Raw genomic sequence first — 21,147 nt, 5'->3', positions numbered from 1 at the left:
AAATTATAGCAAATATTGGAAGTATCATGACCAGGGGATTAGTTCAACTTTTAGAAAAAATCAGGAAATTAATAAGTACAAAGGGATATAAAATTATTTCCATAATAGATTTGAGTGATAGTGATATGAGAAAGGCATCGGTATTTTCTTTTATTGGGAGAAACATTGAGTTTGCACCCAGTGTGCTATTTCCAGTTCAGTGTTGATCTGTGCAGTGGTCTCAAAATATTCTGAGACGCTGTTGAACGTGTCAGTGCTTTGAACAGTCATGCTCTTGCTGCGCAGTCTTTCTTCATTGACTAGATTTATATTAACTTGTAGTGATCAAAAGAAGATCTATATTGGGGACGACAACCCTCTGACCTTGATTGTTAAAGCTCAGAATCAGGGAGAAGGTGCCTATGAAGCCGAGCTCATCGTTTCCATCCCACTGCAGGCTGATTTCATCGGTGTTGTCCGTAACAGTGAAGTAAGCAAGCTGCCTCTTTAAAAATCGAAATGTGCTCATGGTTCACATTAACATTAATGAGCAGCTACCCTATTTATTATACTACAGCTTAGCTGTTCTACCTAAGGCTAAATTGCTAGACAATAGAGTGCCTGTCTTACATAATTCTTTTCAAGCCTAGTACTTTGCATAATGCATTGATATGACGTTTTAAAAATTGCTAGCTAAGTGCCTGACACAAGGTCAGATGGATAAAGTGTCTAAGCCTGGCCATCAAATAATTTGTCAGAAATAATATGGTTATGTTTCTAAGTCCTCTAGGGATCATTCAGAAACAATTTTGCATGTATTTGTGGCGACTGAACACAGTTCTGTTTCCCCCATATCCCTCATTACTCAAATAGATCTGTTTGCTTTGTAAAACAAGAAACCCAAACATCCAACTGTATGATATTGTCTAGAAACTTTACAGTTTTAGTATGGCTTCTGCTTTTTTTTTTTTTTTAGTGATTAATTTATTTTCCCTTCCATCCTCTTTCTTCATCTGTCAAAGGCCTTAGCAAGACTTTCCTGTGCGTTTAAGACAGAAAACCAAACCCGCCAGGTGGTTTGTGACCTTGGAAACCCAATGAAGGCTGGAACTCAAGTAAGACATTTTAATTAAATGGGTCTCTTTTGTTCTTTCACAGAGATTAGCATATTTTTCGGTAGGTTTGTCCACAGTCATTTGTTTGATTATTTTTAATTTATGTTTTGATTATGGTGGGTCTCTATTGCTGCACGTGGGCCCTCTCCAGTTGTGAACAGAGGCCACTCCTTTCTGTGGTGCTCGGACCTCTTGCTGTGGTGGCTTTTCCTGTCACGGACACGGGCTCCAGTAGTTGCAGCACATGGGAGAAATAGCTGTGGCTCGTGGGCTCTGGAGCATGGGCTCAGCAGGTGGTGCATAGGTCTAGCTTTGTAGCATATGGGATCTTTGGGACCTGGGATTGAACCGGTATCCCCTGCATTGCAAGGCAGATTCTCAACCACTGGACCACCAGGGAAGTCCAATAGTAATTTTTTTTAAAATAAAAACTTCAAAATAGTTTTCCAGTTGCTTTTGATTTAGAATGTAACGATTATTAGAGCTTAGTTTTGATTAAGATACCAAAGTAGTGAGTTTTGCTATTACCTGTATTCAGTAAGCTGCTCTTTGCCTTCAGTTTGGTGAATGGATGAGAACATGGTTTAAGCTAAGGACTGAGATCGTAACTTTGATATTTTAAACTGATGCTTTAATGCATCCTCAAAGCTACTCTGACAAATACCGAGACTGTTGTTATTAGGTAAGTTAGAGTGATCTCACTAATTGGGGCTTCCCTGGTGGCTCAGACTATAAAGAATCTGCCTGCAATGCATGCAGGCCTAAGTCCTATCCGTGGGTTGGGAAGATCCCCTGGAGAAGGGAATGGCTACCCACTCCAATATTCTTGCTTGCAGAATTCCATGGACAGAGGAGCCTGGTGAGCTACAGTACGTAGGGTTGCAAAGAGTCAGACACGACTGAATGACTAACACTTTCACTTTACACTTTATTAACGTGAAACCTGTAAGGTCATCCCATTAGGATCAAACTGCACATTGGTTGGATCAGACTTCTCTTTAGGTGGTGGAGAAGGGAGCTCAGAAGCTTGAGAAGAAGCACTCAGTGGATTGCTTCCCAAGTCTTCTAAAAATGTAGACAAAATATATCTTTTTGAATTGCTAGTATCAAGGGGGGAAAAAGCAGCAGTATATTTCTTGTTACCTTTTCAATAGAATTTAATTTATTAATAATGACACATCAGTTCAGTTCGGTTGCTCAGTCGTGTCCGACTCTTTGCGACCCCATGAATCACAGCACGCCAGGCCTCCCTGTCTATCACCAACTCAGGGAGTTCACCCAAACTCATGTGTATCGAGTTGGTGATGCCATCCAGCCATCTCATCCTCTGTCATCCCCTTCTCTCCCTGCCCCCAATTCCTCCCAGGATCAGAGTCTTTTCCAATGAGTCAACTCTTCGCATGAGATGGCCAAAGTATTGGAGTTTCTGCCTCAGCATCAGTCCTTCCAATGAACACCCAGGACTGATCTCCTTTAGGATGGAGTGGTTGGATCTCCTTGCAGTCCAAGGGACTCTCAAGAGTCTTCTCCAACACCACAGTTCAAAAGCATCAATTCTTTGGTGCTCAGCTTTCTTCACAGTCCAACTCTCACGTCCATACGACCACAGGAAAAACCATAGCCTTGACTAGACAGACCTCTGTTGGCAAAGTAATATCTCTGCTTTTTAATATGCAATCTAGGTTCGTCATAACTTTCCTTCCAAGGAGCAAGCGTCTTTTAATTTCATGGCTGCAGTCATCATCTGCAGTGATTTTGGAGCCCCCAAAAATAAAGTCTGACACTGTTTCCACTGTTTCCCCATCTATTTCCCATGAAGTGATGGGACCAGATGCCATGATCTTAGTTTTCTGAATGTTGAGCTTTAAGCCAACTTTTTCACTCTCCTCTTTCACTTTCATCAAGAAGCTTTTTAGCTCCTTTTCACTTTCTGCCATAAGGGTGGTGTCATCTGCATATCTGAGGTTATTGATATTTCTCCCGGCAATCTTGATTCCAGCTTGTGCTTCATCCCGCCCAGCATTTCTCATAATGTACTCTGCATATAAGTTAAATAAGCAGGGTGACAATATACAGCCTTGACGTACTCCTTTTCCTATTTGAACCAGTCTGTTGTTCCATGTCCAGTTCTAATTGTTGCTTCCTGACCTGCATATAGGTTTCTCAAGAGGCAGGTCAGGTGGTCTGGTATGCCCATCTCTTTCGTAATTTTCTACAGTTTATTGTGATCCACACAGTCAAAGGCTTTGGCATAATCAATAAAGCAGAAATAGATGTTTTTCTGGAACTCTCTTAGAAGATCTGTGATCATTGTTATTCAGTCACTCAGTCGTATCTGACTCTTTGCTACCCCATGGACTGCAGCATGCCGGGCTTCCCTGTCCTTCGCTGTCTCCTGGAGTTTACTCAAACTCATGTCCATTGAGTCACTGATGCCATCCAACCATCTTGTCCTCTGTCGTCCCCTTTTTCTCCTGCCTTAAGCCTTTCCCAGCATCATGGTCTTTGAGTTGGCCCTTCACATCAGGTGGCCAAAGTATTAGAGCTTTAGCTTCAGCATCAGTCCTTCCAATGAATATTCAGGGTTGATTTCCTTTAGGATTAACTGGTTTGGTCTCCTTGCTGTCCAAGGGACTCTCAAATCTTCTCCAGGACCACAGTTCAAAAGTAGCAATTCTTAGGTGCTCAGCCGCCTTCATGGCCCAGCTCTCGCATCTGTACATGACTCCTGGAAAAACTATAGCTTTGACAATAGGGACCTTTGTCGGCAAAGTGATGTGTCTGCTTTTTTAACATGCTTTCTAGGTTTGTCATAGCTTTTCTTCCAAGAAGCAAGTGTCTTAATTTCATGGTTACAGTCATTGTCTGAGGTGGTTTTGGCACCGAAGGAAATAAAGTTTGTTCCTGTTTCCATTTTTTTCTCATCTGTTGGCCATGAAGTAGTGGGACTGGATGCGATCTTGATTCCTATATGAGCTTCATCCAGCCTGGCATTATCTGTGAAAATATGGGACTATAAATTCCATATCTACCCTTATAGATAAGTGTCCAATTAGATGTTATTTAAGGGTACAGACTTTCAATGACTAGTAAATAAGTCCTAGAGATCTAATGTTCACTGTAATGATTATAGACAACAGTATGTGACAGTTACAGTTATTGCTGCAGTGGTAATCATGTAATGTATGAAATCAACATGTTGTATACCTTAACTTTACACAGTGTTGTGTGTGAAATATTAATATATTTCAATAAAAAATAAATATTCCATATTTCTTTAAATATATTTTCCCCTTAAAAGTCATAATTATTTCTAGATATATGGTCTCTTGGGGAAGATGGCTTGAACAGAGTCCTCAAAGTTACATTTGTCACTTGTATTTAATGCAGTGTTTTATTAAGGAGTGAACGTGCCTTTTATTTTCTCATACACTCATTCTCTCTAACTTTCTTACTCACTGTGTATTCAGGAAAGATAATTCCAGGTTAATTCTTACGGCTGGCTCCAGGCTTTGTAAAGTTAGAGGTGGTTTGATGAAGTCCCCTGGAAGGGCCATTTTAAGATGTCTTTTATATGACTTCCAAGAAGCCTGCTCTCTCCAACTTTGTAGCTCAGTTGTTTTCTTTAAAATAATTTTCTGCCTGCAGAAGTTAAGCTGTTTGTTATTGATGGACTTGTGAGTGGCGTAGAGAAATTCTGCTTCTGGCCCTACTTCTTTTTAGTCAGGCTCTCTCAGTCTTGTAAACCGTCTGTTTCTTCCTGCTCTATTAACACAGGTTCAGGTGTTAGCTTCCTGTCAGTAAATCTTGTGCATAACTACTGTACTTTCATTGGATCAGTGGTTTCTCTTGCATTTTTCAGAAAGTTAATATTAGTTGACATTATAAGGAGATAATAAGTTAATATTATAAGTAGATATGGTAATCACTGTTGTTAAACAGGCTCCATTATGGATTGGCCTGAGTATCTTAATTAATAAGGATTTGATAGAAGATCAGACTTAGGGCCTCCCTGGTGGCTCACTGGTAAAGAATCTGCCTGTAATGCAGGAGACACAGACGTGGGTTCGATTCCTGGGTCAAGAAGATCCTATGGAGAAGGGCATGGCAACTCACTCCAGTATTCTTACCTGGAGAATTCCACAGACATAGGACCCTGGCATGCTACAGTCCATGGGGTCGCAAAGGGTCGGACATGACTGATGTGACTGAACAGCAGCAGCAGCAGCAGGCTTTGTTATTTTTGCTAGAGTACTTTCAGTTTTAAGTTCAGAAATACCCTGTTTTAGATCATTCTTTTTTCTTTGGAGATTGCATTTGAAATTTCACTTGTTTGACATGTTTCTAACTAACATTAACCTTTTTCTCCTTTAGCTCTTAGCTGGTCTCCGTTTCAGTGTGCACCAGCAATCAGAGATGGATACGTCTGTGAAATTTGATTTACAAATTCAAAGGTGTGAAGACAACTTTTTTTCTGTCTATAATAACTTTTGAGGAAATAGTGTTTGTTATAAATATATTTTGCAGTATACTTAAGTATTATGGAATAGGATAGACTAAAATTTTAGTACTTAGTTATCAAATTTTAAGACCAATATTTACATGATAAGAATAATTTTATTATTTTTGAATTTTAAGACAAAAATAAAAGTTAAATAAAAATCATCTTAGAATTAAATGCTAATGAAATAATTATTTTGTGCAGTTTGTCATTTCTTTATTGCTTTTCATTTGTTCACTTTTAGTTTCACTGCATTTGCTTCTGTATGATTTTGATGATAACTGTGGTCATCAAATTCAGTCCTAAATTTATTTTTTTCTTTTTCAGCTCCAATCTTTTTGATAAAGTAAGCCCGGTTGTGTCTTACAAAGTTGACCTTGCTGTTTTAGCTGCTGTTGAGATAAGAGGGTCAGTATGATTACCCAGTTGAGTATCTTATTTTCATGATTTAAACTACTTTAAAAAGTAGTTGCTTCTTTTTTTACATTAAAAAAAATTCTTTATTTTTTAATTGAAGGATAATTACTTTACAGAATTTTGTGGTTTTCTGCCAGATATCAACATGAATCAGCCATAGGCATAGATATGTCCAGGGCTTCCCTGGTGGCTCAGACAGTAAAGAATCCGTCTGCAATACGGGAGACCTGGGTTCAATCCCTGGGTTGGGAAGGATCCCCCGGAGGAGGACATGGCAACCCACTCTAGTGTTCTTGCCTGGAGAATCCCCATGGACAGAGGAGCCTGGCAGGTTACAGTGGGTCAGACATGACTGACCGACTAAGCACAGCACATAACATGTGTCCAAGTCTTAGGCCCCTAACTTCTTTTGGATAGTATATGTTTCATGGTGATTTTACCAGAACTATAGCTTCTGTAGGAATAAGAAGGCTCTGGGTGTATTCCAAAGCCCCAAATATTTATTTGCTAATTCTCTGGTAATAAACCAGACATGGCAAAAGCAGCATAAAATAAATTTATTGAACTCTTATGGAGAAATGTTTGCCTATTACCAATTCATCTGTTACACTGGATTCAGTAAAGAAGAGTTTGTATGTCCAGCTATGCATGTACACATACAAGTATAATTTTTTTGTCTTTGGTGCTTTTTTTAAAATTCTGATTTTATTCATTTGGATACTAGATACTTTTGAAAAGGAACTGACCATATCATTTTGATATTCATGGTAGGTTTTCTTTGCTCATTGTTTAGAGTCTCAAGTCCTGATCATATCTTTCTTCCGATTCCAAATTGGAAGTACAAAGAGAACCCTGAGACTGAAGAAGATGTTGGGCCAGTTGTTCAGCACATCTATGAGGTTTGCAGTTGGATTTAATTGATACCCGGTAGAGAGACAACAGAGGGAGGAACAGATAGGCTGCTTTTAAAAAACAAGTCCAAAAAACAAAAAGAAAACAAATCTATGTAACCTGTATGTAAACTTTGCATAGTTTAATTTTGTACCAGAGATTTCTTAGAATTTTTTCCCCATTCTTAAGCTCATTTCCATTAGATGACTAACTTCAAGTGGTAAAAGAAAGCTGTTTATGCAAACTGTTGTTTAAAACCAATTAGTTATACTTTGATAAAAGGAATAGGTCATTGAGTAAAATTTTGGTTCTGTAGGAAGAAAATTTTCTATGCCACTTATCAGTAACTGTTTCATATTTTCCTCTTTTGTTTATATTTTTACCCTGACACACACTGCCCTGTTCGGAGGCATATGTTGAGTTTGATTCTTTTGGATACTAATGATCATGATGTAATATTAGAGTCACTATGGAAACTCCGCTGTTATTCAAATGCTGTTGCTTCAGGATTCCTAAAGATGATGTAGGGGACGGATTATAGATTTTTGCCCAAAGGATTTACATTTTCTTTTCCTCGTTAGCTGAGAAACAATGGTCCGAGTTCATTCAGCAAGGCAATGCTGCATCTTCAGTGGCCTTACAAATATAACAATAACACCTTGTTGTACATCCTTCAATATGATATTGATGGACCAATGAACTGCACTTCAGATATGGAGATTAACCCTTTGAGAATTAAGGTAATATGCTTCATAGCAGCTGTTTATTATGTTGATGTTTTATTGCTTTTCTTTCTAAATCTATAAAAGAGATGCATAAAATAAAGCAATTGTTTTAGTAATAAATCCATTCTGCAAAAATATTTTAGTTCATAACCAGTATGCTATGGATTAGATTCTTTATTTGTGTAATGAGTAAGGATGAATTCTATGACGTTCTGCTGAACCGTTTATTTATGTAGCATTTAGTGAGCCTCTGGAGATATTCTTAAGTGATTCAGTTTGACTTTGGTTTCATCGCATAGTTGTTTTATCCACATGTGATATTATATAAAGGGTGTTTGGATGTCCAAATTTTTGTCTTTGGGGTAAGATGTAACATTTTACTCTTGACTTTTTTGACTTGACCTAGAAAATACCATTTTATGGAATTCTATTTACTTTTAGATATAGTCCTCTCCATCCTAGCCTGTATCTTTGGATAAGAAGCTGTTGCAGTTTCGCAAAAAGGAGGGTTAAGAAAACAAAAAATTTATACTCATGACACATCACAAATGTATACTGTGAAATTTCAGACTGTTTTGTATATTTTATCAATTTCTCCTCTCACTATGCAAGGGGAGAAAATGATGGCTAGGCAGAGGTAATTTCTTCCCACATATTAAGGACTCATCTTTATTTTCTGTGCTTAGTTTTAGCCATAGAGGAAGTGGTGAATTTTCTATCATACCACATTTTTAGTGGCTGTATTTTAATTACGTATAACAGATTATGCCAAAATGTTTCTGCAAAATGTTTTCCATTGTTATTTACCATCAGTTATTAATGTAATCCTAGATCTCAAATTCACAAACAAGTGAAAAGAATGATACAATTGGTGGGCAAGGTGACCGGAACCACCTCATCACGAAGCGGGATCTCACCCTCAATGAAGGAGATGTTCACACTTTGGTAAGTGCCATTCCAACAACAAGCACTTTAAATGTTTTAAAATATGTGATTATAGAACTGATGCCAAAGAACATTTCAAAAATAACAACAGCTGTGCTCAAAGAGCTATATATTTTAATATCATTCACTCCTCTTACTTTCCTCTTCCTAACTGGATTAATACCATGTTTTATTCAAAGGATCTATCTTTATAGATTGCTAATAAAAATGTTTTATATTCTAACTTATTTTTCTGACTGTACTCATTTAACTGACCTCTCTCTTGGTCTCACTCTAATCTTTGCAACTTATGTGCAGTACTGTAGAAAAAACCCGGAAGGCCTCAACAAAAAATGTGAGAATAATTAACATTATGATCATCTTTTGTTGAGTCAGCCTGTCTAATGACTATAATATTATTAGAGAGATTTGTCACTCCAGTTCTTAAAATTTAACATGTTAAAAGATGTTAAAATTTAACATCTGCAAACCACAGCTAGCAGAGTACCTGGTGTAGTGTTTCTGTTCACTAGCAGTCACCAGTTCCCTTCATATCTCCTTCCGTGGTTCTTCTTAGCTCTCTTTCAGTTTAAGTGCTCAGTGACTTTGGGCACATTAAGCACTTCCTCCGTAATGAAACATTCCTGTCTTACTTGTAGAACACTGCTCTCTTGGTTGTCCTCTTACCACAACTCTCGATTGCTTACTCTCCATTTCTAGGCTTTTAAGCTCCAGAGAGGATTTTCAGGGCTCAGATTTCTTGCTGCTCCACTTCCAGTCATTCATTAGATCTGTGTGGTCCAGTTTTGTAAATAGCAGCCACATTTCAGGTATTCATTAGCCACGTGTGGCTCGTGGCTACCACTTAGAGAGTGCAGGTATATCCACACTGATGATTTCTGTCGCTGTAGAGGTTATATCCCACAGTTTCGTGTGAGATGACCTTAATCATTCTCAGGGCTGGTAAGTACTGTTTCTGTGTAGATGACTTTGATTTATATTTCCAACCCAATCCTCTGCATTGAACTCCAGACTCTTATTATCCAGCTATCTATTGGAACTCCTCTTAAATAGGAATCTTACACTTAATGCTAAGAACATACCCTTGAGTTTTCCTGATGCTAATCTTTCTGTGGTGTCCCATATTGTAGTAAATACCAACTCATTTTCCTGTCCAAAACATGGGTGTTGTGCTTGACTCTTCTCAAACTTCATATCCAACATATCAGCAGATTCTGTCATTATCTACTTTCACAACACACAGAAAGTGACCCCTTGTTGCCATCTGTATCACTGCCACAGTCTAACCCAGGCCACCTTCCTCTTGCACTTGAACTATTGCCAAACCTCCAGTTAGACTCCATGGTTCTGCCCTTGTCCCCATGACAGTGTATTTCCCACATAGAAGCCATAGTGACTCTCTTTAAAAATCGGTCAAGTCATATCACTCCTATAGCTCAGACAGTAAAAAAATCTCCCTGCAGTGCAGGAGACCCAGGTTTGATCCCTGGGAACCCACTCCAGTGTCCTTGCCTGGAGAATGCCATGGACAGAGGAGCCTGGTGGGCTACAGTCCGTGGGATCGCAGAGACACGACTGAGCAATGAACACTGCTACTGTGTCACTCCCGTGTCTTCCCATCTAACTCAGGAGAAAACAAGAGCCTAAAAAGCCTTCGAGGCAAACAGGATCTGGGCCCTTCTGCCTTGCTGCCTGCGTTTCCTCTCCTTACTCTGCTCGTCCCATTTTGGTCACCTTGCTTTTCATTGGACAGACAGCCGTAAGCCTGTTTCTACCTCCTAATTTTGAAAATTGCTCTCTCCCTAAAATGCTCTTTGCCCAGCCATCTCTGTGGCTTACTCCCCCATCTCCTTCTGCTGTTCTTAAGTGGCAGATTGGACTTCCCTGACCAACCCATGTGAATACGAAGTTACTGTCTACCTTCACCCTGGTTTTGATCCTGTTCTTTCTGGCCTCATACAGAATCACATTTTTAAAATATTTGAGATGAAAGTTACGTAAAATTTGCCATTTTACCCATTTGAAAATACACGATTTAGTAATCTCTAGTATATTCACAACATTGTACCTTATCTAACTCCAAAACGTTTTCATCACTTCAAAAAGAAGCACCGCACTAAGCAGCCACTGCCTTCTGCCTACCACCCGTCTCTGGAGACCACTAATCTGCTTTCTGGCTCTAAGGATTCATCTGTTTTGAACATTTCCTATCAACGAAATCATATAAAATGTGGCCTTTTGTGTTTGGCTTCTTTGACTTAGCATAGTGTTTTTGAGGTTCATCATGAAGCATGCATTAGTACTTCATTTTGTGGCTGGATAATATTCCATTCTGTGGATAATACCACATTTTGTTTATGCATTCATCAGTTAATGAGTGTTTGTGTTGTTTCTGCTTTTGCCTATTTTGAATAGTGCCACTGTAAACGTGTGTGTGAACATGTATTTTAATTTTTTTGAGAATAAATCTAGGGGTCTAGTTGCTGTGTAATATGGTCATCTGGCCAAACTTGATTTAACTTTTGAAGAACTGCAAAATTGTTTTCCAAAGTGATTGTACCATTTTACATTCCCAACCAGCAGTATAAGAGGGTCCCAATTTTTCCACAGTCTTGCTTTCACTTGCTATTTACCTTCAAAGAAAATTTTTTTTGTAGTCATCCTTATTGGAGTGAAATAGTACCTCATTGTAGTTTTATTTGGATTTCCCTAATGCCTAATGGTCTAGTGGTTTTCCCTACCTTTTTCAGTTTAAGTCTGAATTTGCCAATAAGGAGTTCATGATCTGAGCCACAGTCAGCTTCTGGTCTTGTTTTTGCTGACTGTATAGAGCTTCTCCATCTTTGGCTGCAAAGAATATAATCAGTCTGATTTCAGTATTGACCATCTGGTGATATCCATGTGTAGAGTCTTCTCTTCTGTTATTGGAGGAGGGTGTTTGCTATGACCAGTGCATTTTCTTGGCAAAACTCTTATTAGTCTTTGCCCTGCTTCATTCCATATTCCAATGCCAAATTTGCCTGTTACTCCAGGTGTTTCTTGACTTCCTACTTTTGCATTCCAGTCCCCTATAATGAAAAGGACATCTTTTGTGGGTATTAGTTCTAAAAGGTCTTGTAGGTCTTCATAGAACCATTCAACTTCAGCTTCTTCAGTGTTACTGGTTGGGGCATAGACTTGGATTACTGTGATATTGAATGGTTTGCCTTCAATTGAACCAGATGTTCAAGCTGGTTTTAGAAAAGGCAGAGGAACCAGAGATCAAATTGCCAACATCCGCTGGATCATGGAAAAAGCAAGAGTTCCAGAAAAACATCTATTTCTGCTTTATTGATTATGCCAAAGCCTTTAACTGTGTGGTTCACAATAAACTGTTGTAAATTCTGAAAGAGATGGGAATACCAGACCACCTGACCTGCCTCTTGAGAAACCTATATACAGGTCAGGAAGCAACAGTTCAAACTGGACATGGAACAACAGACTGGTTCCAAATAGGAAAAGGAGTACGTCAAGGCTGTATATTGTCACCCTGCTTATTTAACTTATATGCAGAGTACATCATGAGAAACGCTGGGCTGGAGGAAGCACAAGCTGGAATCAAGATTGCTGGGAGAAATATCAATAACCTCAGATATGCAGATGACACCACCCTTATGGCAGAAAGTGAAGAGGAGAGTGAAAACGTTGGCTTAAAGCTCAACATTCAGGAAACGAAGATCATGGCATCTGGTCCCATCACTTCATGGGAAATAGATGGGGAAACAGTGGAAACAGTGTCAGACTTTATTTTTTGGGCTCCAAAATCACTGCAGATGGTGATTGCAGCCATGAAATTAAAAGACGCTTAACTCCTTGGAAGAAAGTTATGACCAACCTAGACAGCATGTTGAAAAGCAGAGACATTACTTTGCCAACAAAGGCCTGTCTAGTCAAGGCTATGGTTTTTCCAGCGGTCATGTATGGATGTGAGAGTTGGACTGTGAAGAAAGCTGATCACTGAAGAATTGATGCTTTTGAACTGTGGTGTTGGAGAAGACTCTTGAGAGTCCCTTGGACTGCAAGGAGATCCAACCTGTCCATTCTGAAGGAGATCAACCCTGGGATTTCTTTGGAAGGAATGATGCTAAAGCTGAAACTCCAGTACTTTGGCCACCTCATGCGAAGAGTTGACTCATTGGAAAAGACTCTGATACTGGGAGGGATTAGGGGCAGGAGGAGAAGGGGATGACAGAGGATGAGATGGCTGGATGGCATCACTGACTCGATAGATGTGAGTCTGAGTGAACTCCAGGAGTTGGTGATGGACAGGGAGGCCTGGCGTGCTTCGATTCATGGGGTCACAAAGAGTCGGACACGACTGAGCAACTGAACTGAACTGAACTGAATGCCTAATGGTGCTGAGCATTTTTTCATTTCTGTATCTTCTTTCAAGGAATCTCTATTCAAACCGCTTGTCCATATTTAAATTGGGTTGTTTGCTTTTTGTTGTTGAGTCGTGAAGTGTTCTAGATGCTACCCTGCACATGTTTTCTCTCATTCTGTAAGTTGTCTTTTTACTTTCTTGATAGTATCCTTTAATGCAAAAAAGCTTTTAAATTTGAAGAAGTCCAAATTTCTCAAGTATATATTTTTTTGTGTTGCTTATATTTTTACTGTCATATTTTAAAAACCATTGTCTACCCCAGAGTCCTGGAGATTTACACCTAATTTTTCTGAGTTTTATAATCTTAGCTCTTACTTTCATATCTCTGATCCATACAGAGTTAATTTTTGTACATGATGTGAAATAGAAGCCCACGTTCATTCTTTTGCATGTGGTTTTCCAGTTCTTGCAACATCATTTGTTGGAAAGACCTAGCTCTTCCCTTTACATGGGCCTGACTCCCTTGTTGAAAATGAATAGACTGTGAATATATGGGTTTACTTCTTGACTCTTAATTTTGTCCCATTGATCTATGGATGTATCCTAATTCCAGTATCAAAATTTATTGATTATTGTTTTTCTGCAGTAAGTTTTGCAGTTGAGGGGTGTGAGCGCCCCCTGCCCAGTGTTTCTTCTTTTTCAAGAGTGTTGTGGCTGGTTGGTGGTGGTGGTTGGTGATGGTGTAGTCACTAAGTCATGTCCGACTCTTGCGACCCCATGGACTATAGCCTGCCAGGCTTCTCTGTCCATGGGATTCTCCAGGCAAGAACACTAGAGTGGGTTGCCATTTCTCCCTCCAGGGATTCTTCTCAACCCAGGAATTGAGCTCAGGTCTCCTGCATTGCAGGCAGATTCTTTACTGACTGAGATATAAGGAAAGCCCTGGCTAGTTGGGGTTCCTGGCAATTCCATGTGAATTTTAGGACCAGCTTGTCCATTTCTACAAAAATTCTTGTTGATATTTTGATAGCAGTTTTATTAGCTCTATCACTTTGAGAACATTGCTATTTTGATGTTAGGTCTTTCAGTTCTTGAATATGAGCTGTTTTCTTTATTTAAGTCTTCTTTATTCAAAAAATATTTTGTAGTTTTCAGTGTACAAGTCTTACACTTCCTTGGTTAAATAACTTCTATATATTTTATTCTTTTTGAATTCTGTTTAAAATAGAATTTAAAAAAAATTCATTTTCTTGTTTTTCATTGACAGTATATATAAAAATAATTCACATTTCTATACTGATCTGTGTGTATACTGTACCTTTTCTATACTTGTTTATTAGCTTTAGTAGTTTTATTTTGGATTCTTTAAAGTTTTCTGTAAGTATTCTATCATCTGAATAGAGATAGTTGTACTTTTTTCTTTCTCATCTGGATACCTTTTATTTACTTTTTTTTTTCCTTGCTTAATTGCACTGGCGATAACCTTCTGAACAGTGTAGAGTAGAAGTATCATGAATGGACATTGTCATACAGTTCCTAATCTTATGGGAAAAGCATCCATTCTTTCACCAGTAAGTATGGTATTAGCTGTGTGCTCTCTATAGATGCCTTTTATCAGGTCAGAGGAGTTTGCTTCTATTTCTAGTCATCAACTGGAGGTGTCAGTTACTGGATAGCACTGTTGTGAGGTTTATGCATATGACATTACAGTTTATGTCTAATGCAGGTTGACCAGCATATAAAAGGTGGTGAATATTTGTTACTTCTGTCTGCCTTCAAGTTACCATTAAAAACACTGAATGTGGCAAAGACCATCAGCATGCCACTTGATTTCTACAGGTCTGACATGGAATAACTATTAAAGATTTACTTCATTTCTCTTTCTTTTCCACAGGCATATTGTGATCTGATTTTCATGTCTTACTAAAATCACCATGCTCTGGGTTTGCCTAAAGAATGTTAAATTCTAGCTATAAAAGTAAATATTTTAATATTATAAAGTTTATCCTTCCATAACAAATCACAGTAAAACCAATCCCTTCATAACAGGAAACATTCATAGATTCAGCTGTTAGCCTACTCATTTTAAACGTTATTGCTGTAAGGCAAAAAATATAGAGCTCTTTAGCTTTCATATAAAACAAGTCAAATGTCTAACTTTCATATGTTGAAGAGATGATAGAGTGATCTTTTCTTTTAAGTAAGTAATTTTTTGGCAGGGTTGTGGAATTGCTGAATGCTTGAAGATTGTCTGCCAGGTGGGGCGACTAGACAGAGGAAAGAGTGCAATCCTGTATGTAAGGTCTCTCCTGTGGACCGAGACCTTTATGAATGTAAGTGGGGAGAGGCGGCATTCAGCAAATTTATCCACTTTTTCAAAGAAATAACAAAGGCCTGACATCTGGAAAATCATCTTATTGTTATTCCCATATAGAAGGAAAACCAGAATCATTCATATTCTTTGAAGTCGTCTGCTTCATTTAATGTCATAGAGTTTCCTTATAAAAACCTTCCAATTGAGGACATCTTCAACTCCACATTGGTAAGTCACTGATTTTGGGAAATGAAATAAGTGCATTCAGTTAAATACTGTAGTTGTTCTTATTTTAAATATTAGCAGTTAACTATTTTCATAATTTAAAGTAATTTAGTTACTTGAATGGATTATAACCTAGTTTAATACTATTTTACTCCCCCATCCCAGAATTATTAAAGGTAGACCTTTTACTTTAGCATCTTATTGTGGGTAATGTACTTAGCATATACTGAATTTCATGTGGGAAAATTTGGGGAATCTCTCCCCACAAAGTTAGAAAGTTGGAAGTTAACTGCAGTAAGTGAGGGCATTTTATAAACCTTTAATTTGAGGATTAAAATGAAACCAATGAAACCAATAAAGTGGGTGGTCAGATTATTTAAAAAATCATTTCAGAGACCGTCAGAAGTTAACCTGAAGTTGAGAGTTTCATGTGTGTATATGCTATTGATGCCAGATGTGTAATGATAACTTATCATATACTAGAAAATAATGTCAGTAACATTAACTTAAAATATAGTATATATTCAGATATTTGTTGAATAACTCAGTGAACTGTAATTAAGACTCAAGAACTTTTTTCTCCCCAACAGGTTACCACAAATGTCACCTGGGGCATTCAGCCAGCACCCATGCCTGTACCTGTGTGGGTGATCATTTTAGCAGTTCTAGCAGGATTGTTGTTACTGGCTGTTTTAGTTTTCGTAATGTACAGGGTAAGTGATGGACTTAGGAAGAGAGGGAGGAAGGGGAAGCAGAAGAAAAGAAGAGGGAGAGAAGAAAAAAGGGAGAGAAAAAAGGGAGGGACAGAGGAGTTGGACCTTTAATGATGATCTATGATGAGCACTCCTTATCATTTGAAGGAAGAAAAGTTGAACTTGGTACCATTTTAAATTTTCTTGGCCATATTATGGTCACTCAGAATACTTTCTGTATTCTTCATTGATGTAGCAGTGATGTTAGTTTTGTTTTTTTTTTTCAACTGACAGATGGGCTTTTTTAAGCGTGTACGGCCACCTCAAGAAGAACAAGAAAGGGAACAGCTTCAGCCTCATGAAAATGGTGAAGGAAACTCAGAAACTTAACTGTAATTTTTAGGTTACGCTACATCCTGATCCATTAGAAGTTCCAACTTTAGTTGAGATTTTAATTTCCTTCCTGAGGAATAAAATTCCAAGACTGTACTGCTGATGGTGCCCATTGGTGTTAACCACAAAGTGAGAGCACTATTTGTCATCCTTTTCATCCTGATTAAGTTCAGACATACATTTAATACACCTACTGACTTGTGTTTTTAGGTATTTAAATAATAACATTTCAAGTGATAGGTCTTCTTCAGTGTACATAAGATAGTGCCTGAGTTACCACTTTATCTAAAATAGTACCTCCTACAATTACTGTTTCTGATTTTGTATGTTGGATTTTGTTTGTCGTTGTTTTTGTTGTTTTAAACCAATCCAAATTTGGACCTTAGGATCTACATCTTTTGTGCAGATACATAATGTTAATACACGTTACACTACACTTGAGTTTTCAAGCTTACTTCATAGCTGTATAAACTTGGATTTTAATATTACCTATGTGGTAGGGCTTTAAAAAAAGAAAAAAGCATGATCCCATCAAAACTCTTTCTTGTAACTGCAAAGGTACAGATTTTTGTTTTAATGTGAAAATTGAGTACATGTATTAAACTTTTATTTATATTTTTATCCACAGTCCATTTGATTACATTTTATTTTGTATAAGTTTAAATTCTATTTCAAATCTTTTAAGTCAACTTATACTAAAAAATTAGTTTTTCCTGGTAGCTCAACAGTAAAGAATCTACCTGCAATGCAGGAGATGTGGGTTCCAACCCTGGGTCAAGATTCCCTGGAGAAGGGCATGGCAACCCACTCCAGTATTGGAGTTCTCTTGCCTGAAAAATTCCATGGATAGAGGAGTCTGGCAGGCTACGGTCCATGGCGTCACATAGAATTGGACTTGACTGAGCGACTAATAAACACACAAGTTATATTTCAAATCCTTTAAGTCAACTTATACTAAAAATTAGTTTTATAATCAAAATTGCCTCTTTTATGTAATTGTTTAATTTCTGCTAAACATCATGATGCTTGAAGCTATGTGGAATTGGAAATTGTTTCCAAAGTATATTCTATTGCATTAGTATGGCTGTAGACAATACCAGAAAAAAAAGCATTTAAATTAAAAGGCTATGTAGTTCTTTGACAGAGTTGCTTATTGAATAGTTTGTTCTTAGATTAGGGCAAGAGTTTTTAGTTGGGATTAATTTATTTTCCTCCTATATATGTATTTTTCCTTATATTTTCAAAACTGTTATTGAGAATGTGTCAAGATCAATGGGAAAACTTTACAATTTATAAGAATGTGCGCTCAACCTCCGAATCCCACGAGAAATGCATGGAATTGAAATTCTTAAGGTAGCTCACTGGTTTACTTCTAGCAATAGCATGATGCTACTCACATGGATATTACCTCAGTTGAAACCAGGTATAACATGTAAAACCAGTCTCAGCTATCATAATAACTTCTTAGAGGTTATTTTATAGGTAATTCAAGTTATTGGAAACCTTTAAAAATTTTTTTAGTTTTATTAATATAAACTACTTTTCTAGGATTTTTAAATAAAAGCTGTACAGGTGGCAAGTTGTAGTTTTTTAAGTCTGTAGGGTGATGAATCTTCTATAAGATTATGTGAATTATTCACAGTTCCTCCAGGCCTGGGGATAACTGTTAATTATACCTATTTTTGTGTAATTACATCATGTTGTGCATTAGAAATTGAGAGTTCAATAGCTTTTTAACTACTGCCTTCATTAGGCGATGATAAATATTTCCCTTAGATAATTGAATATTTTTCCATGTTTTAAAAATAATTGAAATTTTCTTGCCATGGCTTGTGTTATAACTCCCTACACAAGTGGCTAAACTAGAATACATTCATAAAATAGAGGCATATGTAGGTGAGTTGTACAAGTTAGAACATTGACAAGACCCTATATTTAGCTTTAGTGATTTTGAAAATTAATCGGTGTTGTAATATAGATTTTACTAGTAGCTTAAAAGATCGTAGGTAGTCATACACAATAAGTATTTTTGTTACCAATAAATTTGAAGTTTTTTAAGTAAAACATTTTTTATCTTAGTGCCTGCCCCAAGACAGTTGCTAAGTTGGTCTAGAACAGCATTTCCCTCCCCTTTTTCACATCCAATAGTGGTCATTCCTGAAAATACCTGTTGGATAGAAAGTCACTCTTGCGAAAAGTTAAATGTTCCTGTTTGCTTTTGCACAATCTGTTCCTTTTATGGCCTCTTCTCTCAAGATAGAATCTTTTATGAGATTGAAGGAGGAGCCAAGAGAGCTCAGTTGGGAGAGCATTAGACTGGAGGAGACTGAAGGATCTTGTCATGAAAATTAACATGTTGTTTTAAATTGTTCTTATGAACTGTAGTTTAAAGCAATAGTATTTTCTTTAAAAAAAATTATCTCTACAAAAATATGGTAGTCTAGTCTTTGAAGACTAAAAACCTAGCCTTTGAAGAAAATATTTGGCAAAATGTTGGGATTAAAGTAACGTAAATGTTTTGGTTAAAATGTCAAAAAATAATCACTCCTGTATTTGTGATTTATTGAGAACTGAAAGCTATTTTGACTGTAAAATTCTTATAATCTGATTCAGTTTAAGAAATCACATATCGTTGGAGTTGGGAATATCATAAAACATTTGATATTGGTAAGAAATTGATTATGTTGTTGATTTCTTATGTAGGCATTTATTTCAGACTTAATATTTTGAGAAACATTTGTGTGAGGGATGCTCTTTCCTTTTCTTCCCTTTACCTTTCTGTTGTAATTAGTGATTATTGTAATTCTGATTATTAAGTTCTTAATACTGAGTTGTAAAACAGTTAATCAAAATATTAGTGCCACAATTCTACCTGTTTTGAAACTAATTATTCATAGTAAATTTTCATTAATACTTTATATAAAGAGAAAATTCAAGTGTTAGAGGCTATACTGACTTCTTTAAGAGGATGTGAAAGATTTCTGATAGTGAATCATAACCCTAAGAGAGATTTATGTGGCAAAAGTATAGTGTATAATAAGATCAGTGGGCTTTTTATAAAGGATACAGTCTGTAAATTGATAGATGTTCCTGTGTTACAGAATGTAGTGTTGAGCTTGCAAAGAATAAGCCATTCTTGGAATATTTGTGTACAACTGTTGCTTATCTCAGTATCACTGTGTTACTGCTCTTGGATAGCTTATATATGTGATAGTTGGATTAATAAGAAAAATGCAAAATTTGAAAATTGAATATAAGATCAAAAATAGAGAATGAAATGATGTAATGCTTAGTGTTGTAGAGAATATTTCTTTTAACTTGTTGGTAGGCTAGTTTGGACAGTGAACGTATCATGTAGCATGCATGTATGCTTGTATTTCATTGTAATTTCTCATACATAATGAATTTCTTGGCAGAGGTACTGAATCTTTGATTTTTTTGCTGTCGTTCTTCTCAAGTGCAATATAACAATGTAACCAAACCTAGACATTTCAAAGTCTAATTTAGTAAACCTAATCTAAAAGAATTTATTAGTATTTTTGTTAGCAGGAAGGAGGGATTCTGAGATGGATATATGAATGAAGTTATTTGCCCCTAAAAGGTCCTTCTACCCTATATTCATTTTACAATTTATTTCAGGCTGGACATGAACTGTTCCCTGGTAGTTTTGAAACACTTTGCAGTATCTTAAAGTTACTTGGAAGTTGTGTATATCAATTAATTTCCTACCTAGGTAACATAGAAAGTCATTTTCTTTCTTTAGCTCTCTTGTGATCACCCACATTGGGTGAGGCATAAAATGAGTGTGTTCTAAAATTTGTGATTTGCTAACTTGATTTGAGTTAGTGAAAACTGGTACAGTGTTCTTCTTATTAGTTTCCAATGTGTAACTTGTGTCTGTTCAATAAACTTGAGCATGTGGTGCCACTTTTGTGCTTGGATGTTATATTTTCCTTCTGTGATGTTGTTTTTTTAATCACAGGAGCCAGCAACAATGCACTAAAAGGATGACCTCAAAGAGGTGGCACACCTCTTTAAAAGTCCCAATTCTTAGGAGTGTTAGTTGGGAGGTGGAGGTTGACATATACACACTATTGACACTGTGTATAAAATAGATCACTAATGAGAACCTACTGTATAGCTTAGAGAACTCTAACTCAGTGCTCTGTGGTGACATAAATGGGAAGGAAATCCAAAAAAAGAGGGGTATATGTAACAGGTTTCTGTACAGCAGAAACTAACACAACATTGTAAAGTAACTATATTCCAATAAAAATTCATAAAAAATTGAAATCTATCTATGTGCCTATCAACTTTCTGTAATAAACATAGATGCTCAAGTAAGAAACATTTTGATTTATTGATTTAAACAACCAAGTTATCAAACAATCGGTGTTGGGCCTTGTGGCAGGAACTGGAGATAAAGCTGTGAACATGATGGCGCTGGTCTTTGTGGAACCTACACTAGTGAGGATACAGGCAAGAAAATATCAATTTTATGTAATAAGAGTCCTAAGGGGAAAGAAGAGGTGTTGTGAAAGATCATAGCAGGGCTTCCTAATCAAAGCTAAGGATATTAGGCAAAGT

At 37.1% G+C, this 21,147-nt stretch overlaps 1 protein-coding gene across 3 annotated transcripts in view; it reads left to right on the top strand.

Moving 5' to 3' along the window:
- ITGAV (integrin subunit alpha V) overlaps positions 1-20,730 on the top strand; it is a 106,073-nt gene extending 85,343 nt beyond the window's left edge. For all 3 annotated transcript variants that reach the window (XM_068968096.1, XM_068968097.1, XM_068968095.1), the window contains 11 exons: positions 322-469; positions 1,002-1,094; positions 5,469-5,548; positions 5,923-6,003; positions 6,806-6,911; positions 7,485-7,643; positions 8,460-8,573; positions 15,156-15,269; positions 15,371-15,478; positions 16,066-16,188; positions 16,462-20,730. In XM_068968096.1, coding sequence (XP_068824197.1) covers positions 322-469; positions 1,002-1,094; positions 5,469-5,548; positions 5,923-6,003; positions 6,806-6,911; positions 7,485-7,643; positions 8,460-8,573; positions 15,156-15,269; positions 15,371-15,478; positions 16,066-16,188; positions 16,462-16,557 — 1,222 coding nt within the window. In that variant the 3' untranslated portion in view covers positions 16,558-20,730. The remainder of the gene's footprint in view (positions 1-321; positions 470-1,001; positions 1,095-5,468; positions 5,549-5,922; positions 6,004-6,805; positions 6,912-7,484; positions 7,644-8,459; positions 8,574-15,155; positions 15,270-15,370; positions 15,479-16,065; positions 16,189-16,461) is intronic.
- Positions 20,731-21,147: the final 417 nt, after the last annotated feature.

Source organism: Capricornis sumatraensis, chromosome 3 (assembly GCF_032405125.1).
Source record: "Capricornis sumatraensis isolate serow.1 chromosome 3, serow.2, whole genome shotgun sequence".
In the NCBI taxonomy this organism is placed as follows: domain Eukaryota; kingdom Metazoa; phylum Chordata; class Mammalia; order Artiodactyla; family Bovidae; genus Capricornis; species Capricornis sumatraensis.
This window is presented reverse-complemented; position numbering and strand designations above follow the sequence as displayed.